A 22,232-nucleotide genomic window follows, 5' to 3' on the forward strand; every position below is an offset into this window, starting at 1 on the left:
ATATATGCTAGCTTACGTATATTTATTGCATGTTTTATCATTGTCTTCTTTATCTCGTGTGTTTTTTGTACTGCAACTGATCTGAAGAAACAATTACTTAAACTTCCTTTACACTTGTGTCCTGAAAACGACATCTTGAATCTTGATCTAAGAGGAATAGTGTGTTATTCCTCTATTGCCTTGACCTATACACAAGTAGAAGGCCAGCCAGATGAACATATTTCCTGAAATGAAGTTGAGGTATGAAATGGTAGACATTCTTGATGATAGTGTAGCAATGGTTGAGTCCTCTGGCACTGCATAAGATGTGGTGATGGGTCAAGCAGAGATTTCTTCAAGCTACCCTGACTGAAGCCTCTGAGACTGGAGATGTAGTATGGGGAGGACAAAGAAATGGCAGACAAACTCAATAAATATATTGTATCTGTCTTCACTGTGGAAGACACTAGCAGTATGCCAGAAATTTAAGAGGGAACAGAAGTGAGTGAAAAAGGTAGCCGAAGAGATTGTGGAGGCATTAATAGTGATCTTTCAAGAATCACTAAATTCTGGAATGTTTTCAGAGGACTTGAAAATTGCAAATGTCACTCCCCTCTTTAAGACTGGAGGAAGACAAAACAGAGGAAACTATAGGCCAGTTAGCTTACGCCAGAGGCTGGGAAAGTGTTGCAGTCTACTATTAAGAATGAGGTTTTGGTGTACTTGGAGACCAATGATAAAATAAGTCAAGGTAACTCATATGAGGCTGCTTAACAAGATAAAATCTTATGGTGTTACAGGAAATATACTGGCATAGATAGAGGAATGGCTGACAGGCAGGAGGCAGCAAGTGGGAATAAAGAGGGCCTTTTCTGGTTGGCTGCCAGTGACTAGTGGTGTGCCTCAGCGGTCAGTGTTGGGACCGTTACTTTTCATATTGTTTGTCAGTGATTTAGATAATGGAATTGATGGCTTTGTGGCAAAGTTTGCAGATGATACAAGATAGGTGGAGGCGTAAGAAGTGCTGAGGAAGCAATGCGATTGCAGAAGCACTTAGACAAATTGGAAGAATGGGCAAAAAAGTGGTAGATGGAATACAGTGTTGGGAAATGTGTGATAATGCATTTTGGTAAAAGGAACAATAGTGCAAACTATTACTAAATGGGGAGAAAATTCAAACATCAGAGGTGCAAAGAGAATTAAGAGTCCTCCTGCAAGACTCCCAGAAATTCACCAGCATGATTTTGTGACATGTTTGATGCTCTGGGCCAAGTTTAAAAGAACAAGAAGAGATCTCATTGAAACCCATTGAATACTGAAAGGCCTAGATGGGGTGGATGTAGAAAGGATATTTCCAATAGCAGCAGAGTCTATGACCACAAGCCATAGCCTCAGCATAGAAGGACGTTCCTTTACAACAGAAGAAAAAGAAAGACCTTAACTCTGAGTGGAGTCATCGGGATGCTCTCATGACGGTGGTTTTTTTTTTTAGCAGGCTTTCTTATTTTTACGAGGCCGAGTTGCTAGCTCGATGCTCAACCCAGCACGGATGGAAAGCGTGCAAGGGAGCCAGCTGGATTCCAACTCTGAAGCCTTCGCTCCAAAGTCCGGTGCTAATGCCACTACGCCACTAATGCCGGCCTTTACAATAGAGATGAGGAGGAATTTCTTTAGCAAGAGGGTGGTGGAATTCATTGCATAGACAGCTGTGGAGGCCAAGTCTTTGGGTATATTTAAAGTACAGGTTCTTCATTAGCAAGGGCATCAAATGTTATGGGAAGAAGGCAGGAAAATGGGGTTGAGAGAGATAATAAATAAGCCATGATGGAATGGTGGAGCAACCTATCTCTGCTCCTATGTTTTATCGTCCTATTTCAAGCCATAATACCCATGTCAGAGTACCGAAGTTCCTAAGCTAGAATGACATTTGGAGTGTCAGTGAGGGGTTCAGGAGAGTGAATTTGAAGCTGTCGATGTGAGATTTGGAGCCATACAGCATCGTTGGGTGTATTTAAGGAAGAGTTTGATAGGTTCTTGATTGGACCAAAGGTTACAGGGAGAAATGTGGGGAGTGGGGCTAAGGAGGGGGAAAAAAAGGATCAGCCATGATTAAATAGCGGAGCAGACTCAGTTGGCCAAATGGGCTAATTCTGCTTCTATGTCTTATGGTCTAATGGAAATAGCTCCTTTCACCCACAAAGCCCACACCAACCATCAAGCATCACTTTATACAAATTCTAAATGATCCAAAGTTATCTCCCCAGATTCTCATTAATTCCCTCCAGGTTCTATCACCTACCTAAAAGTATGACTAAACATTAGGGCCAATTAACTGATCAATCAATCTTTCAGGGCAGGAGGAAATTGGACAGAAAATCCAAGCAATCACAAGGAGAATATTCAAACCACAAACAAACAGCACACCACATTAAGGAATAATTAAATAATAAAAAATTTGTTTGAGGAGCTCTTCAAATGAGGTGAAAGCAGAACAGACAGATGTTTCGATTTAGAGACCTGCAGAATTTAATGCCTTAGTAGCTGAAGTCACAGTCAGTGAACACAGTTGGTAGGCTGTGATCTAGCAGTTGTAATACTGGAGAAAGTTACAGAAGGAGTATGTGGTAAGGCCACTGAAGGATATGAAAAAGGTGAAATTTAAGTTCAAGACATTGATCTGCTGCATTTATGTCTTGTTTTGGCCTTATCCATTAATCAATGAATGAAAATATGCACGTTTAATGAAACAAGTAGACAAAAGTTTTGCACATCATGTCCTTTCAGACTAGTTGGGCCGTTGCTAATGTTGATTTAGTAGATGTTTTATTTCAATAAGCTTGCATTTACATTTGTGCTGTATTACAAAAGCACTTCATAATTAATTATCTAACAGAATGGTCAAAATGTTGGCGGCTATAATTCCTGACCCTTCAAATGATCTCTAAGACTCCATTACATTCATTCACACTTTGCTATAAAAGAATCCCCAATAATGGATCACTCTACTAGAATATCTTGACATTTCTAAATTAAGCAGGTAGCCAAGGCTGAAAATATTGCAAAATTAATGCCAAGACAAAGGCAAAATTTACATTAAAAGAGATTTGAACACACTTTCTTTGTCTTAAAATGTTTCATCCTTCTTAAGCATTTCTGAAATGGCAATCAGCATTGTGGCTGCAGCAAATTCTGGTCCCCTTCATAACCAGAAAGAGCAGTTGTGAGGGGGAAATAATGATGGGCATGCAGTGGCCTACTAGAGGGACTGGAAACGGGAGACCTAAGGTGGTAAGAGATCACTCCAAGGAAAGAACAGCTCCCTCTCTGTCCCTCTCCCAGTGAAGGATGTTGTCTCCAGAAACGGGATCAAGCAGCTGGATGCAAGCTGGAGCTGAGCAGAGGTGGGAATAGGACAATCGCAGCGCATAGGACTGACCCCAGTGGAGAGATGACTATAGTTGAGGCCAGCCCGAGGGGAAAGGGGAAGCAGGTAAAATCAATTGATGCCCGACGATGATAATCAAGTGCGGGGTGGCATGCGATCCCATGGGTATCGAGGGACAGGAGGTGGCTGACCAGTAAGAGAGATGGGGATCCAGTGAGTGGAGCCGCTGATCCCAGGGGAGGAGGTGGGGTAACAGAAGCAGTAGTGAATGGGAGACGTTATTAATGGGGATGTGGCGGCAAGTCCCCTCCCCCGACCCTAAAGGGACAGCGTGTGGGGTGAAGCACAGAATATCCTCATTGGAGAAGACGGGAGCCGGAATCCCGCTGCAACCACTGAGGCAATCCCACATAAACCGGCCTCTCCTCACCCCGAGCCCGATAGCGTGGAAACCCAACCCTGGCCTTGACCCTTCCAGACCGGGTGTCTCTTTAATAGCCGGGGCCTATGGTCTCCACCGGCACAAAGCCGCGGAGTGGCGTTACCTTCCTCCCCACCGCCACCGCTCAGGCCCGCCGCTCGCTGCCCGTCTGCCGTATTCTCAGAATTCATCAGGACTTCCTCTCACTTGTCGCAAGGAACACAAAATGGCGGATTTACGACCTGCCGCCAAAGGTGGAGCCAGCCGAGAGGCCAGCGTGCCGTACTGCGGCTGCTCTGCGCCGGGAGAGCTGGGAGTTGTAGTTTGTAAGCCTTGGCACCCCAGTGCAATGTTAGGGATGAAATTTTATGTATGCAATGCCGAAAATTATTCGTAAATATTCTCTATAATTGGAGTGCTACCAATCACAAAAGTGTTTATGTTAAATACAGGATTCATTTTTAGGTGTACATTATTCCCTAACTACCTTTTTCAAGAAAAAATTGGGAGTTGATGTACACTATAAATACGTGTGTGAAAGGTAAGAAATATACTGTAAGAGACAGAAAAATTTCTAAGGCAGGAAAAAAAATCAATGTACATCCTACCTGCAGGTGAATTACACAAAATGCACAATACTTTTTAGATTTTGGTCCTAGTTGAATTTTGAAAATAATAACTTTTTTATCTTGAACATCAATACCTCCAATGGAAAATAAAATCCATTGAAGGTACAGTGGATTCCAGTTTATTGGGCCATTGGTTGATCAGGGCAGCTGCTTATTTGGGATAACTCTTAAGGAACAAAAACTAATCCAGAAACTAGCTGGGATTCCCTTTGTTTATTTGGGATTCTGTGCTGCTCAATTGGGACAGGAGACTAATGCCGAGCAGACTCTAACCAGATTCAGATGCATGCTCTTGTATGGCCACTGAATACTACTATGCTTAGAGCAAGCAGTTTTTAAATAGTATCGGTTGTGTGTGCTTGTGTTCAAAAAGCAGTATTTTTTGGCACTGAAATTTGGCAACAGGTAAGCAGTAAATCAATTCAGAACAGTTTTGCTCACTGCAGTTTCATACATTCAGACTTGGAGATGCAAAAAATGGCCAGGTGTGAAAATTAAACAACTTCACTATTTCAACAAGTTAGGGACTATGAAGAATTTAAAGGTATCAACAATCATCTTGAATGTTACAATGAAAATAAAGATTTGAGGAACGCAATGGTGAAAAGCATTGTATAAAGGTAGTCTATTAACTCCACTAGGTGTCTGCACTGATTTTGTTCATTAACAGTCAATCAAAAGAATGCAGCAGATGAATTCCTCCATCAATAACAAATTAGGAATTAATACACAGTTTTTTAGTACTGCAGTAGTATTGATAGTGTTCAAATTTGTTCTTTTTTCATCTAAATACATTTTTTTTATTATTAATTTACGGGATGTGGGCATCGCCAGCTAAGCTGGCATTTATTGCCCATCCCTAGTTGCCTTTGAGAAGGTGGTGATGAGCTGCCTTCTTGAATCGCTGCAGTCCCTGAGGTGTAGGTACACCCACTGTGCTGTTAGGGAGGGAATTCCATGATTTTGACCCAGTGACAATGAAGGAATAGCGATATATTTCCAAGTCAGGATGGTGAGTGACTTGGAGGGGCATTTCCAAGTGCTGGTGTTCCCAATTATCTGCTGTCCTTGTCCTTCTAGTGGTCATGGGTCTGGAAGCTGCTGCCTTGGAGAAAATAACTGTTGCTGAGTCTGGTGCTCCTGGCGTGGATGTTGTGGGAGTGGGACAAACGGTGCATGGGAAAGGTGGGTGGGATCCGCTGCAACTGATCATTGATGGTAGTGGGATTGGATGCTTGTGGAAGGGGTACCAATCAAATGGACTGCCTTGTACTGCATGATGTCAAGCTTCTTGAGTGTTGATGGAGCTGCACTCATCCAGGCGAGTGTCGAGTGGCATTACACTCCTCACCTGAGACTTGTAGATGGTGGACAGGCTTTGGGGAGTCAGGAGGTGAGTTACAGACTGCAGGATTCCTAGCCTTTGACCTCCTCTGGTAGCCACAGTGTTTATATGGCAAGACCAGTTCAATTTCCTGTCAATGGTAACCCCCAAGATGTTGATAGTAGGGGATTCAGTGATGGTGATGCCACTGAATTGTCAATGGACGATGGTTAGAGCCTCTCTTGTTGGAGATGGTCATTGTCTGGCACTTGCGTGGCTCGAATGTTACTTGCCACTTGTCAGCCCGAGCTTGGATATTGTCCAAGTCCTGCTGCATTTGGGTATGAAATGCTTCACTATCTGAGGAATCATGAATGGTGCAGAACATTGTGCAGTCATCTGAGAACATCCCTACTTCTGACCCTGTGACAGAAGGAAGGTCATTGATGAAGCATTTAAAGATGGTTGGTCCTAGGATACTTCCCTGAGGAACTCCTGCAGTGATGTCCTGAGTATGAGATGATTGACCTCCAACCACCACAACCATCTTCCTTTGTGTCAGGTATGATTCCAACCAGTGGAGGGTTTTCCCCCTAATTCCTATTGACTCCGTTTTAGCCAGGGCACTTGATGCTATACTCAGTCAAATGCTGCCTTGATGTCAAGGGCTATCACTTTCACCTCACCTCTGGTATTTTTGGACCAAGGAGGTGATGAGGTCAGGAGCTGAGTGGCCTTTGACAGAACCCAAACTGGGCATCCGTAAGCAGGTTATTGCCGAGTAGCTGCTGCGTGACAGCACTGTTGATGACCTCTTCCATTACCTTGCTGATGATTGAGAGTAGGCTGGTAGGGCGGTAATTGGCTGGGTTAGACTTGTCCTGTTTCTTGTGTACAGGACATACCTGGACAATTTTCCACATTGTCAGGTAGATGTTGGTGTTGTAGCTGTGTTGGAACAGTTTGGCTAGTGGTGCAGCAAGTTCTGGAGCACAAGTCTTCAGGACTATTACTGGGATTTTGTCTGGGCCCATAGCCTTTGCAGTATCCAGTGCTTTTAGCCATTTCTTGATAACACGTGGAGTGAATTGGATTGGCTGCATACTGACATCTAGGAGGCTGGGGACTTCTGGAGGAGGCTGAGCTGGATCATCTACTTGGCACTTCAGACTGAAGGTTGTTGCAAATGTCTCAGCCTTACCTTTTGCACAGGTGTGCTGGGCTCCTCTATCAGTGAGGATGGGGATATTTGTGGAGCCTCCTCCAGTGAGTTGTTTGATTATTCACCACCATTCACAGCTGGATGTGACAGGAATACAGAGCTTAGATCCGATCCGTTGGTTGTGGGCCACTCAGCTCTGTCTATTACTTGCTGCTTATGGTGTTTGGCATGAAAGTAGTCCAGTACTGTGGCTTCACCAGGGTGACCCTCATATTGAGGTATGCCTGGTGTTGTTCTCGGCATGCTGTCCTGCACTCTTCATTGAACCAGGGCTGACCCCCTGGCCTGGTGGTAATGTTAGAGTGGGGGAAATGCTGGGCCATGAGGTTACAGATTGTAGTTGAGTACAATTCTGCTGCTGCTGATGGCCCACAGCGCCTCATAGATGTCCAGCCCTGGGCTGCTAGATCTGTTCAAAGTCTATCCCATTTAGCATGGTTGTAGTGCCACACAACGCTGTGGAGGGTTTCTTCAATGTGGAGACGAGATTTAGTCCCCACAAATACTGTGTGGTGGTCACCTCTACCAATGCTTTCATGGACAGATGCTTCTGCGGCAGGCAGGTTGGTGAGAATGAGATCAAGTGTGTTTATCCCTCTTGTTGGTTCCCTCACCGCCTGCTGTAGTCCCAGTCTAGTAGCAATGTCCAGTAGGACCCGACCAGCTCGGTCTGTGGGGATTCTACCGAGCCACTCTTGGTGATGGACATTGAAGACCCCTACCCAGAGTACATTGTGTGCCCTTGTCTCCCTCAATGCCTCCTCAGTTAAACAGTACTCAGTTGTTACTCAGTTAAACAGTAGTTTGTCTTTTTTATACCTCTTTAACTATTTCCATGAAACTTTGGCTAATTAAGTTGAGTTCAACTTGAAATTTCAGTGGAATAAAGGAAATTGCAGTGGTTTGAGAGAGGAGATGGTCAAAGTAAATTGGAAGGAGTACTGGCAGGGATGACAGCAGAGCAGCAATGATGTGAGTTTCTGGGGAAAATGATGAAGGTGCAGAATAGATTATTCCAAAAATGAAGAAATACACAAGTGGCAAAATAGTACAACCATGGCTGACAAGGGAAGTCAAAGCTGATGTAAAAACAAAAGAGAAGGCATACAACAAAGCAAAAATTACCAGGAAGATAGAGGATAGGGTAAAAACCTACAGAGAACAACTTAAAAGGATCATTAGAAGGAAAAAGATGAAATAAGAAAGCAAGCAAGCAAACAATATCAAGGTGGATAGTAAAAGCTTTTTCAGGTATGTAAAAAAATAAAAGACATGAGAGTGGATATAGGGTCACTAGAAAATGAGGCTGGGGAAATAATAATGGGGTATAAGGAGATGGCAGATGAACTAAATGAGTATTTTACATCATTCTTCACTGTGGAACTAGCAGTGTGCCAAATGTTGCAGGGTGTGGAGGAAGAGATGTGAATGCAGTTACTACTACAAGGGAGAAAGTATTCAAAAAGCTGAAAGACCGAAGGGTACATAAGTCACCCATACAGGATGATGAACTGCACCCTAGGATTCTGAAAGAGGTAGCATTAGAGATTGCGGAGGCATTAGTAATGATCTTTCAAAAGTCATTGGACTCTGGCATGATGCCACAGGACTGGAAAATTGCAAATCTTTAAGAAAGGAGGAAGGCAGCAGAAAGGCAATTATAGACCAGCTAACCTGACCTCAGTGGTTGCGAAAATGTTGGAGTCAATTGCCAAGGATGAGGTTATGGAGTACTTGGAGACACAGGACAAAATACAACAAAGTCAGAATGGTTTCCTGAAGGAAAAATCTTGCCTGCGGAACCTGCTGGAATTCTTTGAGGAGATTACAAGTAGGATGGATAAAGGGGATGCAGTGGATGTTGTATATTTGGACTTTCAGAAGGCCTTTGACAAGGTGCCACACATGAGGCTGCTTACCAAGTTAAGAGCCCATAGTATTACAGGAAAGTTACTGGCATAGTTAGAGCATTGGCTGATTGGTAGGAAGCGGTGAATGAGAATAAAAGGATCCTTTTCTGGGTGGCCGCCAGTGACTTGTGGTGTTCCACAGGTGTCCATGTTGGGACCATTTCTTTTTATGCTGTATATAATTATTTAGATGGTGTAATAGATGGCTTTGTTGTCATGTTTGCAGATGATACGAAGATTGGTGGAGGGGCAGGTAGTGTTGAGGAAACAGGTAGGCTGCAGAAGGACTTAGACAGATTAAGGAAATGGGCAAGAGAATGGCAAATGAAATACAATGTTGGAAAATGTATGGTCATGCACTTTAGTAGTAGAAATAAATGTGCAGACTATTTTCTAAATGAGGAGAAAATCCAAGTATCTGAGATGCAAAGGTCTTGGGAGTCCTTGTGCAGAACATTCTGAAGATTAATTTGCAGGTCGTGATTTGCAAGTCAGTGGTGAGGAGGACAAATGTAATGTTAGCATTCATTTTAAGCGGTCTAGAATACAAGAGCAGGGATGTGATCTGAGGCTTTATAAGGCACTGGTGAGGCTTCACCTTGAGTTTTATGAACAGTTTTGGCCTCCTCATCTAAGAAAAGATGTGCTGACATTGGAGGGGGTTCATAGGAGGTTCTCAAAGATGATTCTGGGAATGAAAGGGTTATTATACGAGGAACTTTGGGCCTGTACTTGATGGAATTTAGAAGTGTGAGGGAAGATTTCATTGAAACCTTTCAAATGTTGAAAGGCCTAGGCAGAGTAGATGTGGAAAGGATGTTTCCCATGGTGGGGCAGTCTAGGACAAGAGGGCACAGCCTCAGGATAGAGAGACACCCATTTAAAACAGAGATGCGGAGAAATTTCTTTAGCCAGAGGGTGGTGAATTTGTGGAATTTATTACTATAGGCAACTGTGGAGGCCAGGTTGTTGGATGTATTTAAGGCAGAGCTTGATAGGTTCTTGATTGGACACAGCATCAAAGGTTACAGGAAGAAGGCCGGGGAGTGGGACTGAGGAGGGGAGAATAGGATCAGCCATGATTGAATGGCAGAGCAGACTCATTTGGGCCAAATGGCCTGATTCTGCTTCTTATGTTCTTGTATGGTCTAACTGGGGCAGCCACTTAATTGGGCCAAAACGTACCGGCCCTATATGTCCCAATTATCCAAAGTCCACTCTACTGATTGTGTATGTAATTTTAAGAACTACAGTATGTGTATTTTGCTGTGTGACTTTTGTTACATCGTGGTTTCAGTCACTAAACCTTAGTGTAGTGGTCGCCAACTGGTCGATCTTTGAGACTTTCCCAGTAGATCCCCAAAAAAAAGAAAAATAAATACACAAGTACATTATGCCTGATAAACCTTTTGATGGAAAAGCAAATTTTACCCCTAGAGCACATATGTGAGTCATATGTAGTAACTTCTACTTTGAAAAAGGACCACTTGACAACTTCATGTCCAAAGGACAACTTTATCTGGGACGGCAAAACCAATGTGGCGGAGGGGCTTATACACATATGCGTAGCAATGACCGGAAGTAAAACCCCTTAACCCCGGAAACAACTTCTGTTTACAAACAGCTTTCCGTAGCAGGAGTATTGCTATATTACCATTATCCTAATTAGTATTAACTTATCTTTATAATGCTTACATTGTAACACCTTTAATTCTAAGTTTCATTATTTAATTTTATTTCAACACAAAAAATAAATGAATAAAAATTGACTGTTGCACTCAGTGTGATGACTGGGGCTGAATACTTTCCGCTAGTTCCCTGGAATTTGGCTCAGAACTACAGACAGCCAGTCTGATACAGTATGTGAGGTGTCTGTCAGTAAGACAGCTCCTGTACTTAGATTTAATAATTTTCATCTGTGAAAATGCAATTTCACATAGATAAGTTGACCTGAAGTAGGCACTGACTTCTAGTGCACATGTGGTGAGATGAGGGAAGACTCCCTGACAAGCCCCCAAAAGTCACCGTCCCTTGATCTTGCTTTAAGCTCGATGTTATTTTACAAAGCAATTATTTCCATTTCAGTATCACTTGGCACACCAAATTCTTGCTGGAACTTGGCTGCTATCTGTTCTATATCAATCGGCAGAAATGGGTTTGAAATAAGTGCAGCAATATCTTTCATGATGTTTAACTCCCCAAAACGACGATCAAACTCTATTGCCAGTTTTTCTAGGTAAGCACAGTACTGCTCAGGGTGAAAAGCATTTTTTCCTTGATGGCCTATAACAGTTTCTCCAAGTTGGGAAAGTGTGTCGGCCTCCCGTTCTTTAAATTTGAAATCCAAACACTGAGCTTGGCCTTAAACACATTTACCGTGCTTATTATGTGGGCCCTGCTCATGGACTGTTTATCCTAATCCCATCAGGGAAGAGGCTATGCAGCATTCACAGGACCATCAGACTCGGAAACAGTTATTTCCCACTCAAGGCCAACTAAGGGGAATGCCATACTAGATCTAGTACTAGGTAACGAACTGGGTCAGGTCACAGATCTCTCAGTGGGTGAGCATCTGGGGGGCAGTGACAACCGCTCCCTAGCCTTTAGCATTATCATGGAAAAGGATAGAATCAGAGAGGACAGGAAAATTTTTAATTGGAGAAGGGCAAATTATGAGGCTAGAAGGCTGGAACTTGCGGGTGTGAATTGGGATAATATTTTTGCAGGGACATGTGGTCAATGTTTAGAGATCTCTTGCAGGATGTTAGGGATAAATTTGTCCTGGTGAGGAAGATAAAGAATGGTAGGGTGAAGCATCCGTGGGTGACAAGTGAGATGGAAAATCTAGTCAGGTGGAAGAAGGCAGCATACATGAGGTTTAGGAAGCAAGGATCAGATGGATCTATTGAGGAATATGGGGAAGCAAGAAAGGAGCTTAAGAAGGGGCTGAGAAGAGCAAGAAGTGGGTATGAGAACGCCTTGGCGAGTAGGGTAAAGGAAAACCCCAAGGCATTCTTCAATTATGTGAAGAACAAAAGGATGACAGGAGTGAAAGTAGGACTGATTAGAGAAAAGGGAAGATGTGCCTGGAGGCCGTGGAAGTGAGCGAGGTCCTCAATGAATACTTCTCCGGTATTCACCAATGAGAGGGAACATGATGACGGTGAGGACAATATAAGTGAGGTTGATGTTCTGGAGCATGTTGATATTAAGGGAGAGCAAGTGTTGGAGTTGTTAAAATACATTAGGACGGATAAGTCCCCGGGGCCTGACGGAATATTCCCCATGCTGCTCCACAAGGCGAGGGAAGAGATTGCTGAGCCTCGGCTCAGATCTTTATGTCCTCGTTGTCCACAAGAATGGTACCAGAGGATTGGAAGGAGGCGAATGTTGACCCCTTGTTCAAAAAAGGTAGTAGGGATAGTCCGGGTAATTATAGACCAGTGAGCCTTACATCTGTGGTGGGAAAGCTGTTGCAAAAGATTCTTAGAGATAGGATCTATGGGCATTTAGAGAATCATGGTCTGTTCAGGCACAGTCAGCATGGCTTTGTGAAGGGCAGATCATGTCTAACAAGCCTGATAAAGTTCTTTGAGGAGATGACCAGGCATATAGATGAGGGTAGTGCAGTGGATGTGATCTACATGGATTTTAGTAAGGCATTTGACAAGGTTCCACACGGTAGGCTTATTCAGAAAGTCAGAAGGCATGGGATCCAGGGAAGTTTGGCCAGGTGGATTCAGAATTGGCTTGCCTGCAGAAGGCAGAGGGTCGTGCTGGAGGGAGTACATTCAGATTGGAGGGTTGTGACTAGTAGTGTCCCACAAGGATCTGTTCTGGGATCTCTACTTTTCATGATTTTTATTAACGACCTGGATGTGAGGTAGAGGGGTGGGTTGGCAAGTTTGCAGATGACACAAAGGTTGGAGGTGTTGTAGATAGTGTAGAGGATTGTCGAAGATTGCAAAGAGACATTGATAGGATGCAGAAGTGGGCTGAGAAGTGGCAGATGGAGTTCAACCTGGAGAAGTGTGAGATGGTACACTTTGGAAGGACAAACTCCAAGGCAGAGTACAAAGTAAATGGCAGGATACTTGGTAGTGTGGAGGAGCAGAGGGATCTGGGGGTACATGTCCACAGATCCCTGAAAGTTGCCTCACAGGTAGATAGAGTAGTTAAGAAAGCTTATGGGGTGTTAGCTTCTATAAGTCAAGGGACAGAGTTTAAGAGTGGCAATGTAATGATGCAGCTCTATAAAACACTGGTTAGGCCACACTTGGAGTACTGTGTCTAGTTCTGGACGCCTCACTATAGGAAGGACGTGGAAGCATTGGAAAGGGTACAGAGGAGATTTACCAGGATGCTGCCTGGTTTAGAGAGTATGGATTATGATCAGAGATTAAGGGAGCTAGGGCTTTACTCTTTGGAGAGAAGGAGGATGAGAGGAGACATGATAGAGGTGTACAAGATATTAAGAGGAATAGATAGAGTGGATAGCCGGCGCCTCTTCCCCAAGGCACCACTGCTCAATACAAGAGGACATGGCTTTAAGGTAAGGGGTGGGAAGGTCAAGGGGGATATTAGAGGAAGGTTGTTTACTCAGAGAGTGGTTGGTGCGTGGAATGCACTGCCTGAGTCAGTGGTAGAGGCAGATACACTAGTGAAGTTTAAGAGACTACTAGACAGGTATATGGAGGAATTTAAGGTGGTGGGGTTATATGGGAGGCAGGGTTACAGGGTCAGCACAACATTGTGGGCTGAAGGGCCTCTACTGTGCTGTACTATTCTATGTTCAATGATCAACAACTCCAGCCATTTACCTAAGCCAGCACACCCCTACTTTATCATTTCCTATCAGTCACTTTATGGATGTACAATCAATCTGTGTATAGAAGCTAATCTTATGTATTTATATTTATTGTGTTCTTTGTGCTAATTATGTTTCTCTATGCTGCGTCGGATCCAGAGAAACAATCATTTCGCTCTCCTTTACACTTGGGTACTGAAGAATAACAATAAACGTCTCAACCCAAGCAAGGCTGCAGGACCGGATGGTGTCAGTACCAGGGTGCTCAAAGCCTGTGCCCCTCAGCTATATGGAGTACTTCGCCATGTATTCAACCTGAGCCTGAGGCTCCGGAGGGTTCCTGTACTGTGGAAAACGTTCTGCCTCGTCCCTGTGCCGAGGACGCTGCGCCCCAGCGGCCTCAATAACTATAGACCAGTGGCATTGACCTCCCACATCATGAAGACCCTGGAGAGACTTGTTCTGGAGCTGCTCCGCCCTATGGTCAGGCCACACTTAGATCCCCTCCAGTTCGCCTACCAGCCCCGACTAGGAGTTGAGGATGCCATCGTCTTCCTGCTGAACCATGTCTACGCCCACCTGGACAAGCCAGCGGACACCGTGAGGGTCATGTTTTTTGACTTCTCCAGTGCGTTCAACACCATCCGCCCTGCTCTGCTGGAGGAGAAGCTGACAGCGATGCAGATGGATGCTTCCCTGGTGTCATAGATTCTTGATTACCTGACTGGCAGACCACAGTACGTGTGCTTGCAACACTGTGTGTCCAACAGAGTGATCAGCAGCACTGGGGCTCCACAGGGGACTGTCTTGTCTCCCTTTCTCTTCACCATTTACACCTCAGACTACTGCACAGAGTCTTGTCATCTTCAGAAGTTTTCGGATGATTCTGCCATAGATGGATGCATCAGCAAGGGAGATGAGGCTGATTACAGGGCTACGGTAGGAAACTTTGTCACATGGTGTGAGCAGAATTATCTGCAGTTTAATGTGAAAAAGACTAAGGAGCTGGTGGTAGACCTGAGGAGAGCTAAGGTACCGGTAACCCCTGTTTCCATCTGGGGGTCAGTGTGGACATGGTAGAGGATTACAAATACCTGGGGATACGAATTGACAATAAACTGGACTGGTCAAAGAACACTGAGGCTGTCTACAAGAAGGGTCAAAGCCGTCTCTATTTCCTGAGGAGACTGAGGTCCTTTACCATCTGCCGGACGATGCAGAGGATGTTCTACGGGTCTGTGGTGGCCAGTGCGATCATGTTTGCTGTTGTGTGCTGGGGCAGCAGGCTAAGGGTAGCAGACACCAACAGAATCAACAAACTCATTCGTAAGGCCAGTGATGTTGTGGGGATTGAACTGGACTCTCTGACGGTGGTATCTGAAAAGAGGATGCTGTCCAAGTTGCATGCCATCTTGGACAATGTCTCCCATCCACTACCTAATGTACTGGTCGGGCACAAGAGTACATTCAGCCAGAGACTCATTCCACCGAGATGAAACACAGAGCATCATAGGAAGTCATTCTTGCCTGTGGTCATCAAACTTTACAACTCCTCCCTTGGAGGGTCAGACATCCTGAGCCAATAGGCTGGTCCTGGACTTATTTCTGGCATAATTTACATATTACTATTTAACTATTTATGGTTTTAATACTACTTAATTATTTACATTTATTGGTAACAAAAACCAATTTCCCCCAGGATCAATAAAGTATGACTATGACTAAACAACCTTGAATCTTTGTACTGGGGTTGGATGAAATTGATGATTCAAATAAAAATTGTAACATATAAGGGAAGCCTACTAAACAGTTTTGAAAAACATTGATCTGTGTTCTTAGATAAAAGTTGGAGTAGGATTAAGCCATTTAGCTCCTTAAGCTGTGACGGTATTGGGTTTGCTGACCAAAGTTCTAAACCCAAACAATGACCTTAAACTCTATTGGATATAACTAGCCACAAGTACTCTCACTAAGGGGAGTCTACTGCCCTTGCAATGCATTGTGTACAAAGCTCGGCAAGGTGTTAAACACTTCCTCAAAAATCACGTGAGCCAGGGGCTTTCTTCAGGGTTTTTAAATGAGAAAACTTTGTTAAAAAGGTAATGTTGTTTCCAGGGCAAATAAAGAGTGGATGGAGATGGATGTCTTTCTACCGTGTGTGCTATAAATTGAAATCCTGAGCAGAAAAAGATGTTAAAAAGTTTACGAAAAGGAAGTGATGTTTGTACAAATCGAACAGCATAAATATGATCTGCACCTCAAGAGGTAAAATGGGGAGATTTTACTGTAACTACCCAATCTTCAAAGACTAGTTCACTTCCCTGTTTATTCTCCACAGCAAGACCATCTGCCTATTCAAACGATGGGTTCCCTCTCCCTATGAAGGAGAAAAAATTTCCACCTAACAAAGCCGTTTAAACAAAATTCATTTATTTTCAGTGGTGCACATTTAAATCCAAACAACACATTTAAAACTCAGAGGATTTCTGTCTTAAACATTTCCAAATCATAAACCATTGCTAAAATGCAAACCACAATGAGAAAAGGATTTCTCAAACACAAAAGAATTCTAAAACACATGTACAATTCCTATAAACTAAAAAGACATACAACGATGCAGACAAATGAGTCGTCTGTCAGAGAAGTTGAAACTAGAGGGATAGGTTCTTGTTTAGTTCCACGTTTCTTGATGTTCTTTACCTCTTTCCTAAGACAGTTGAACAGCTCCTGCATTTATACCCTTTTCCTACCACTTGGAATACTTCGCCTGCGTATGAGGTTTTCAACAGATATCCTTGTGACACAAAAGGTCTAAAAGTAAATTGGAGACACAGATCTTAGCTTCCTCTACTTAATGCTGCGAAGCTAGCTTCCTTGAGTACCTAAACTTTACAACTATAAAATAGTCTGCTATATGGAGATAACTTGTTTGCAAAGCTGTCTGGGAACAATACTTTGTTTTAATTTCAAGCTGATCACTGCTTTCCACTTATACATTTTAAAAACTGAAACTGACTTCCTCTTATGACCAGAAACTAAACAAACTGTTAGTTGGAATTTTATTTACATCTGCTTTTGACCTTAATTGTGGCAGGTGGTGTGTTTAGAAAGTGAGGTTAGCCAACAACCAAGAGGTGAGTATCCATCACAGAGCCTGCCCAAGTGTTCAATAGGTTCACAGCCAATCTGACACTTCTCACTTTCCCTATAACACCTGATTCCATTATCAATCTAAATTGTATCCATCTATAAATTACATACAAGCATATATGAGGACTACAGAGATTTGTAAGTTCTTGCATATGCAAGAGAGAAGGCTCACAAGTGCAGTATATGTTCCCTAAGTTATATATTTCAATAAAATCATCTCTCATTCTTCTAATCTCCAGTGACTAGGCTCCCAGCCTACTTTACCTTTCCCTTCATACCCAGAATCATCGCAGTCAACCACATCCAAAGAATCGTACCTTAACTCGCTCAAAAATTATTCACAGTACTCTAAATATGATCTATGTTGCAGTAAGACTTTGCTACAGTTACACTCAAATCCCCTAGAAATAAGGGTCAGCGCTCCATTTGCCGTCTGCACGTCTGCCAATTTGTCAAGCATGAGTTCATCAATCAGACGGGTGTGCATTTGGACCCTTGTGGTATACACACTGTCAGGGTTGGACTGAATGGCCAGCAAAGATGATACGGTCTTTAAAAACACAAGGAGTTCTACAGGCCCTGAGCAACAACACAAGATAGCAGAAAAACTCAGCTAGTTTTCGGAGGAGACCTTTCAAAGTTCAAACAACTGACAAGATTTGCAGAGTCTATGGAAATGAGGCAGCCTGGCCTGCTGAGGTCCTCCAGCTTTTTCTGTGTTGCTCGGATTTCCAGCATCTGCAGAATCTCATGTACGTATGATCTTTAAAAAGTTGAGTGATGATTATTTTAGCGGAGTAAGAGACCGGAGTGATTTGTATGAGCTTGGAAAACGTGCTGTATGGATACTGTAGAATCAGGAGGGCTGGCTGTGTGCACAAACTACCGAGAAAGCTCAAGATCCGGAACGGGAGCGGCTAGGGCGATTGCAGCGAGAGTGTTCGGAGCCTGGTCACTGGGAAAGCTGGGTCACGTAGGGCGTGCTCTGCGGCTTTTCCACCCGGGGGCCGGGCCGGGCCGGGCCGGGCCGGGGCGGGGTTTGCGGCGGTCATGCCGGTTCCGCGTTCCGCCGCCGCAGTCTCTCACTATGGCCACCAGCTGTACTCGTTTGACCGGGGATCTGTGCTCGCAGGTTCTGGACTCGGTGGACGCGCTGCTGTTCGACTGCGACGGGGTGCTGTGGAAAGGGGACAGCATGATCCCCGGCGCGGCGGCGCTGGTAAACAGGCTGCAAGAGCGGGGAAAGCTGGTCTTCTTCCTGACGAACAACAGCACCAAGAGCCGAGAGATGTACGTGGAGAAGCTCCGGCGCCTGGGTTTCCAAGCGCACTGCGAACAAGTATTCGGCTCTGCGCCTTGTGCTGCCTTGTACCTGCGCCAGGAGGCCAAGCTCAGCGGCTCCGTCTATCTGATCGGCGGCGCGGCGCTGCGCGGGGAACTGCAGGCCCAGAACATCGCCTGCTCCGACTCGGGCCCTGGTCCTGGGCTTGTGCAGGCAATGGCGACCGAGCCCCTCGACCCCACTGTGGCCGCAGTGCTCATTGGCTTCGACGAACATTTCACGTACACAAAGCTGTGCCGGGCCTCCCGCTACCTGCAGGATCCCGCCTGCATCTTCCTGGCCACCAACACTGACACCCTGCTGCCTTTGGAGGGCGGCGGGATTCCGGGTAAGATGGGGGCAGTACGGCCGAGGAAGCAGGTCTAACATTCTTCTTTCCCACTCTGTCGTAGTAAATGTAAATGAGGTATTGATTAATTTTGCTGCTTTGATCATAATCTCATGAGAGCAACACACGAAATTCTGGAGGGGTCTCGGCCCGAAACGTCGACTATTTTCCTCGGTCCTTTTTACTTGCAACTGCTAGGGCAATGATGTCAGACTTGACAACGTTTGATTAGCTGATAATTGAAGTTCATTCAATCTGACAGACAATATCATTAAGAAAAAGTCAAACCATTTTCTCCATGAAGTACCATCACTGCATAATTGGGTTTCTATCACTATAAGGCCATCTGACATCGGCGCAAAATTAAGCCGTCGGATTTACTCTGCCATTCAAGCATAGCTGATTCATTTTCTTTCTCAATCCCATTCTCTGACCTTTTCCCTGTAACCATTGACACACTAACTGGTCAGGAGCCTATCAGCCTCTGGTTTAAACATACCCAATGACTTGGTCTCCACAGCTGCCTGTGGCAAAGAATTCACAGATTCACCACCGTCTGGTTAAAGAAATTCTTCCTTATCTCTATTCTAAAGGGACTTTCTTCTATTCTAGGGCTGTGTCCTCTGGTCCTAGACTCTCCCACTAATGGAAACATCTGTATCATGTCCACTCTATCTGGGCCTTCCAATAATTGTATGTATTAGCTAGTAAGACACACAAAAGCAATGACTTAAATAGCACAGACCCTGGATATCCAAAGACTTGGCATGATTCTTAAGGCAAATTAGGCATGTAACAAAATACACTTGTTTGACGGAGTGAAACTCCAACAATTCTCAAGAAGTTCAAAATCATCTACAAAGTTCACTGCAGCTATTCATCTTGACAACGCTCTTGTCCCAAGAGTGTAGGGGATCTTTACCTACAGATTCCTGTTCCGATCAAACATCCTTTATTACTGGGTTGAAATCTTGAAACTGCCTTCAGAAATTCTGTACAAGTACATTCAGCAGAAGGACTGTACTAGTTCAAAAAGATGATTCACTTTGTTGAAAGCAGTAAGGAAGATGAGATAAATGCTGTTTTCTTTTCAAAAAATGATTTTAAAAGTCCAAAGTAATTTCTCAACTAAACATTCCTTCCCTCCACCACTATTGCAATATTTGGTATCATTGTAGCATACCTAAGCTTCAAGGTCAACTTCCAAATACATTAATTCTCTCACTAAGAAGGCCAAGTGTAAGAAGACTCATTGTCCACCTGTGTGGACCTTTGCAAGTCACACACTGTCCTGGCTCTGAAATACAGTCAATCCAGGATCAGAATTGAGGCATACCATTCCCCCAAAGTAATGTGAAAACATTGTCACTAGTGGACAACAGCATCTCTCACCAAAACCCTGGCATGGGCATTCTGAGAAATATTGTGAATTACTTTATTTTGGAAACAATGATATTGAGAGATGTGATGGTCTTACTTGTGTTAATAATTCCTGAGGCTTGGAGCAATTGGAATGTCTTAAGCCACCTTGAAATGCAGCTTCAGCCGCAACTGTTTGAGTTTAGACTCTTGCCTATCAGTGCTGTGATGCAGTTATATCCCTGAACTGTTTTCCTTCATCCACAGGGACAGGATGCTTGGTAAAGGCAGTTGAGGCAGCATCAAAACGCACTGCTTACGTCATCGGCAAGCCCAATGATTATATGTTCAAGTGTTTGATGAAAGAGAATGGTATTGACCCAAGCAGGACGGTGATGGTGGGAGACCGGCTGGATACTGACATTCTCATGGGCACTAGTTGTGGCCTCCGCACCATTCTGGCCTTAACTGGGGTTTCCACCCTGGAAGAAGTGAGGGCCCATCAGGAAAGTAATTCCCCAGAACGGCACAAGTTGGTCCCAACTTACTATGTGAATAGTGTGGCTGACCTATTCCCTGGACTTGAATGACAGCTCAGGGCCTGCAGCGATGTACTGTACAATCAATTAAAACTCAAGTACAAAAACAAATGTTAGCTTTGTTCATAGTTTAAGTGATTGCCTATAAAGATTGTTCTATTTTTGTTATGAATGTGAAAACAGACTTTTAACTGCCAAGCTTTGTAGTTGTGTTTGATTTGGTTATAGAACACAATAAGGAGATCACCAGTTCTGTTCGCTAGGGTACAGAAATGCTGGTCTTTCTGTATCTTATCAGTTGAAAATAAAATATTTCTGTGCCATCACAATGCTGTGCTATGTGTTTGCTTCCAGAAGTAGAAATCCATGGAATGAACATCACATTAACCATTGTGGCTGCACTTTATTACATGTTCAGTGAGGGATTATCTTCAATTCTAAATAAAGTCAACCCTGAAATAGCAGCGAAGCTTCAGCTCTTCAAGTCTGTCTCTAGTGACCTTGGCAGATCTGGCAAAATTTGGGCTTCTGTCCAAGGCTGGATACCAATTCCTTGCCTGCATTTCTCTTTTTACTTATTTATTTATTTTTGCTCAGCATAACAAAACTTTCAATTTCCAGGTACATTTATATTTCTTCCCCTCACGGATATCAGCTATCAGAACACTTCCATCAAAGTACAGACATCACCACCACATCCTATACAAAAGCCCTTATTAGTATAGCAGACAGGTTTACATCTACAATTGTAGAAAAGGTTGCCATGTTTTATGAAAAGTATTTGTTTTTAAGTGTACCATACATGTTAAAAAGTCCAAAGGAATGTATTCCATGATTAATTTACACCAATCAAAAAGTCCAGGGACCTTAACGGATATCCAACAAAGTAAAATGTTCTTCCTCGCACAAAAAATCAGGATATTAAAATCTTTTTTTGATGTGCACTAATAATACGACTGCTGAGTAGGCTTAAGAGAAAAGACACTGGGTCCAGTTCAAGCTCCATCTTCAGAAATCTTTTCCATTTCACCCAAAATATCACTCCAGTATGCCTGAAGTTTGGGACATCCAAAAACAGAGGGTGAAAGTTCCAGTATTGCAATATTTAGAACACATTGGAGAAACCCCCATCTTAAATTTCAAGAGACGATCTGGAGTCAGATGGGCTCTATGTAGAATTTTGAGTTGCAACGCTTTAGTTCTATTACAAACTGAAATTTTCTTTGCATTATCACAGATGTCTTCCCATGTTTCAGCTGTAATTTCTGCTCCAGCTCTTCCTCCCAGACCCTTCCCAGCTGCTCAGCCTCTCCACAAGAACATTCCCTCAGGATGCTGTTAAGACTACTGATGGAGACTTCACCCTTAGAACAAAACACCCTCTTCTATGTCAGAACTATAGAAATTAGTTAACAATGATGTTTTTTTCTGTATATAATCTCTTATCTGAAAAAAACGAAAAAGATCCTTGCTGGGTATGTTGAATTTCTGTACTATTTGACTAAAAGACATAATCATTCCTTCATCAAACAAGTCTCCTAGGTGGAAAATACCCTTAGAAATTCAAAGTTTAAATCCAGGATCCATTATGCCAGGCTGAAAATCTGGACTGCCGGTTATTGGAGTGAAGGGTGATATTTTTGCTGCGTTGCCCTCAATTTGTCGCACCGCCCTCGAAGCCCTGACTGTATTATTTATTATTGGATTGTCACAATATTCCTTAACTAATTTCATCTTATAGAGGAAAAGCAAATTAATAAGAGGGCATTTTGCTTGTGAAGCTTCAACGTCTAGCCAAATTGAGGAAGGGTCCCTGCAAACCCAGTCAACCACATAA

General features: G+C 43.6%; 2 protein-coding genes across 7 annotated transcripts in view; one reads left to right on the forward strand and one right to left on the reverse strand.

Moving 5' to 3' along the window:
• Positions 1-4,011, reverse strand: part of e4f1 (E4F transcription factor 1) — a 67,798-nt gene extending 63,787 nt beyond the window's left edge. For 4 of the 6 annotated variants that reach the window (XM_072268336.1, XM_072268339.1, XM_072268335.1 and 1 more), the window contains exon 1: positions 3,910-4,011. In XM_072268336.1, the coding sequence (XP_072124437.1) occupies positions 3,910-3,976 (67 nt within the window). In that variant the 5' untranslated portion in view covers positions 3,977-4,011. The other 2 variants (XM_072268340.1, XM_072268341.1) reach the window with 2 other exon arrangements.
• Positions 4,012-17,653: 13,642 nt separating this feature from the next.
• Positions 17,654-20,724, forward strand: pgp (phosphoglycolate phosphatase). Its single transcript, XM_072269466.1, has 2 exons — positions 17,654-18,497; positions 20,124-20,724. The coding sequence occupies exons 1-2, from the start codon at positions 17,669-17,671 to the stop codon at positions 20,444-20,446; spliced, it is 1,152 nt and encodes a 383-aa protein (XP_072125567.1). The 5' UTR covers positions 17,654-17,668; the 3' UTR covers positions 20,447-20,724.
• Positions 20,725-22,232: the final 1,508 nt, after the last annotated feature.

The sequence above is a fragment of the Mobula birostris genome, chromosome 9 (assembly GCF_030028105.1).
Source record: "Mobula birostris isolate sMobBir1 chromosome 9, sMobBir1.hap1, whole genome shotgun sequence".
NCBI classification, from domain to species: domain Eukaryota; kingdom Metazoa; phylum Chordata; class Chondrichthyes; order Myliobatiformes; family Myliobatidae; genus Mobula; species Mobula birostris.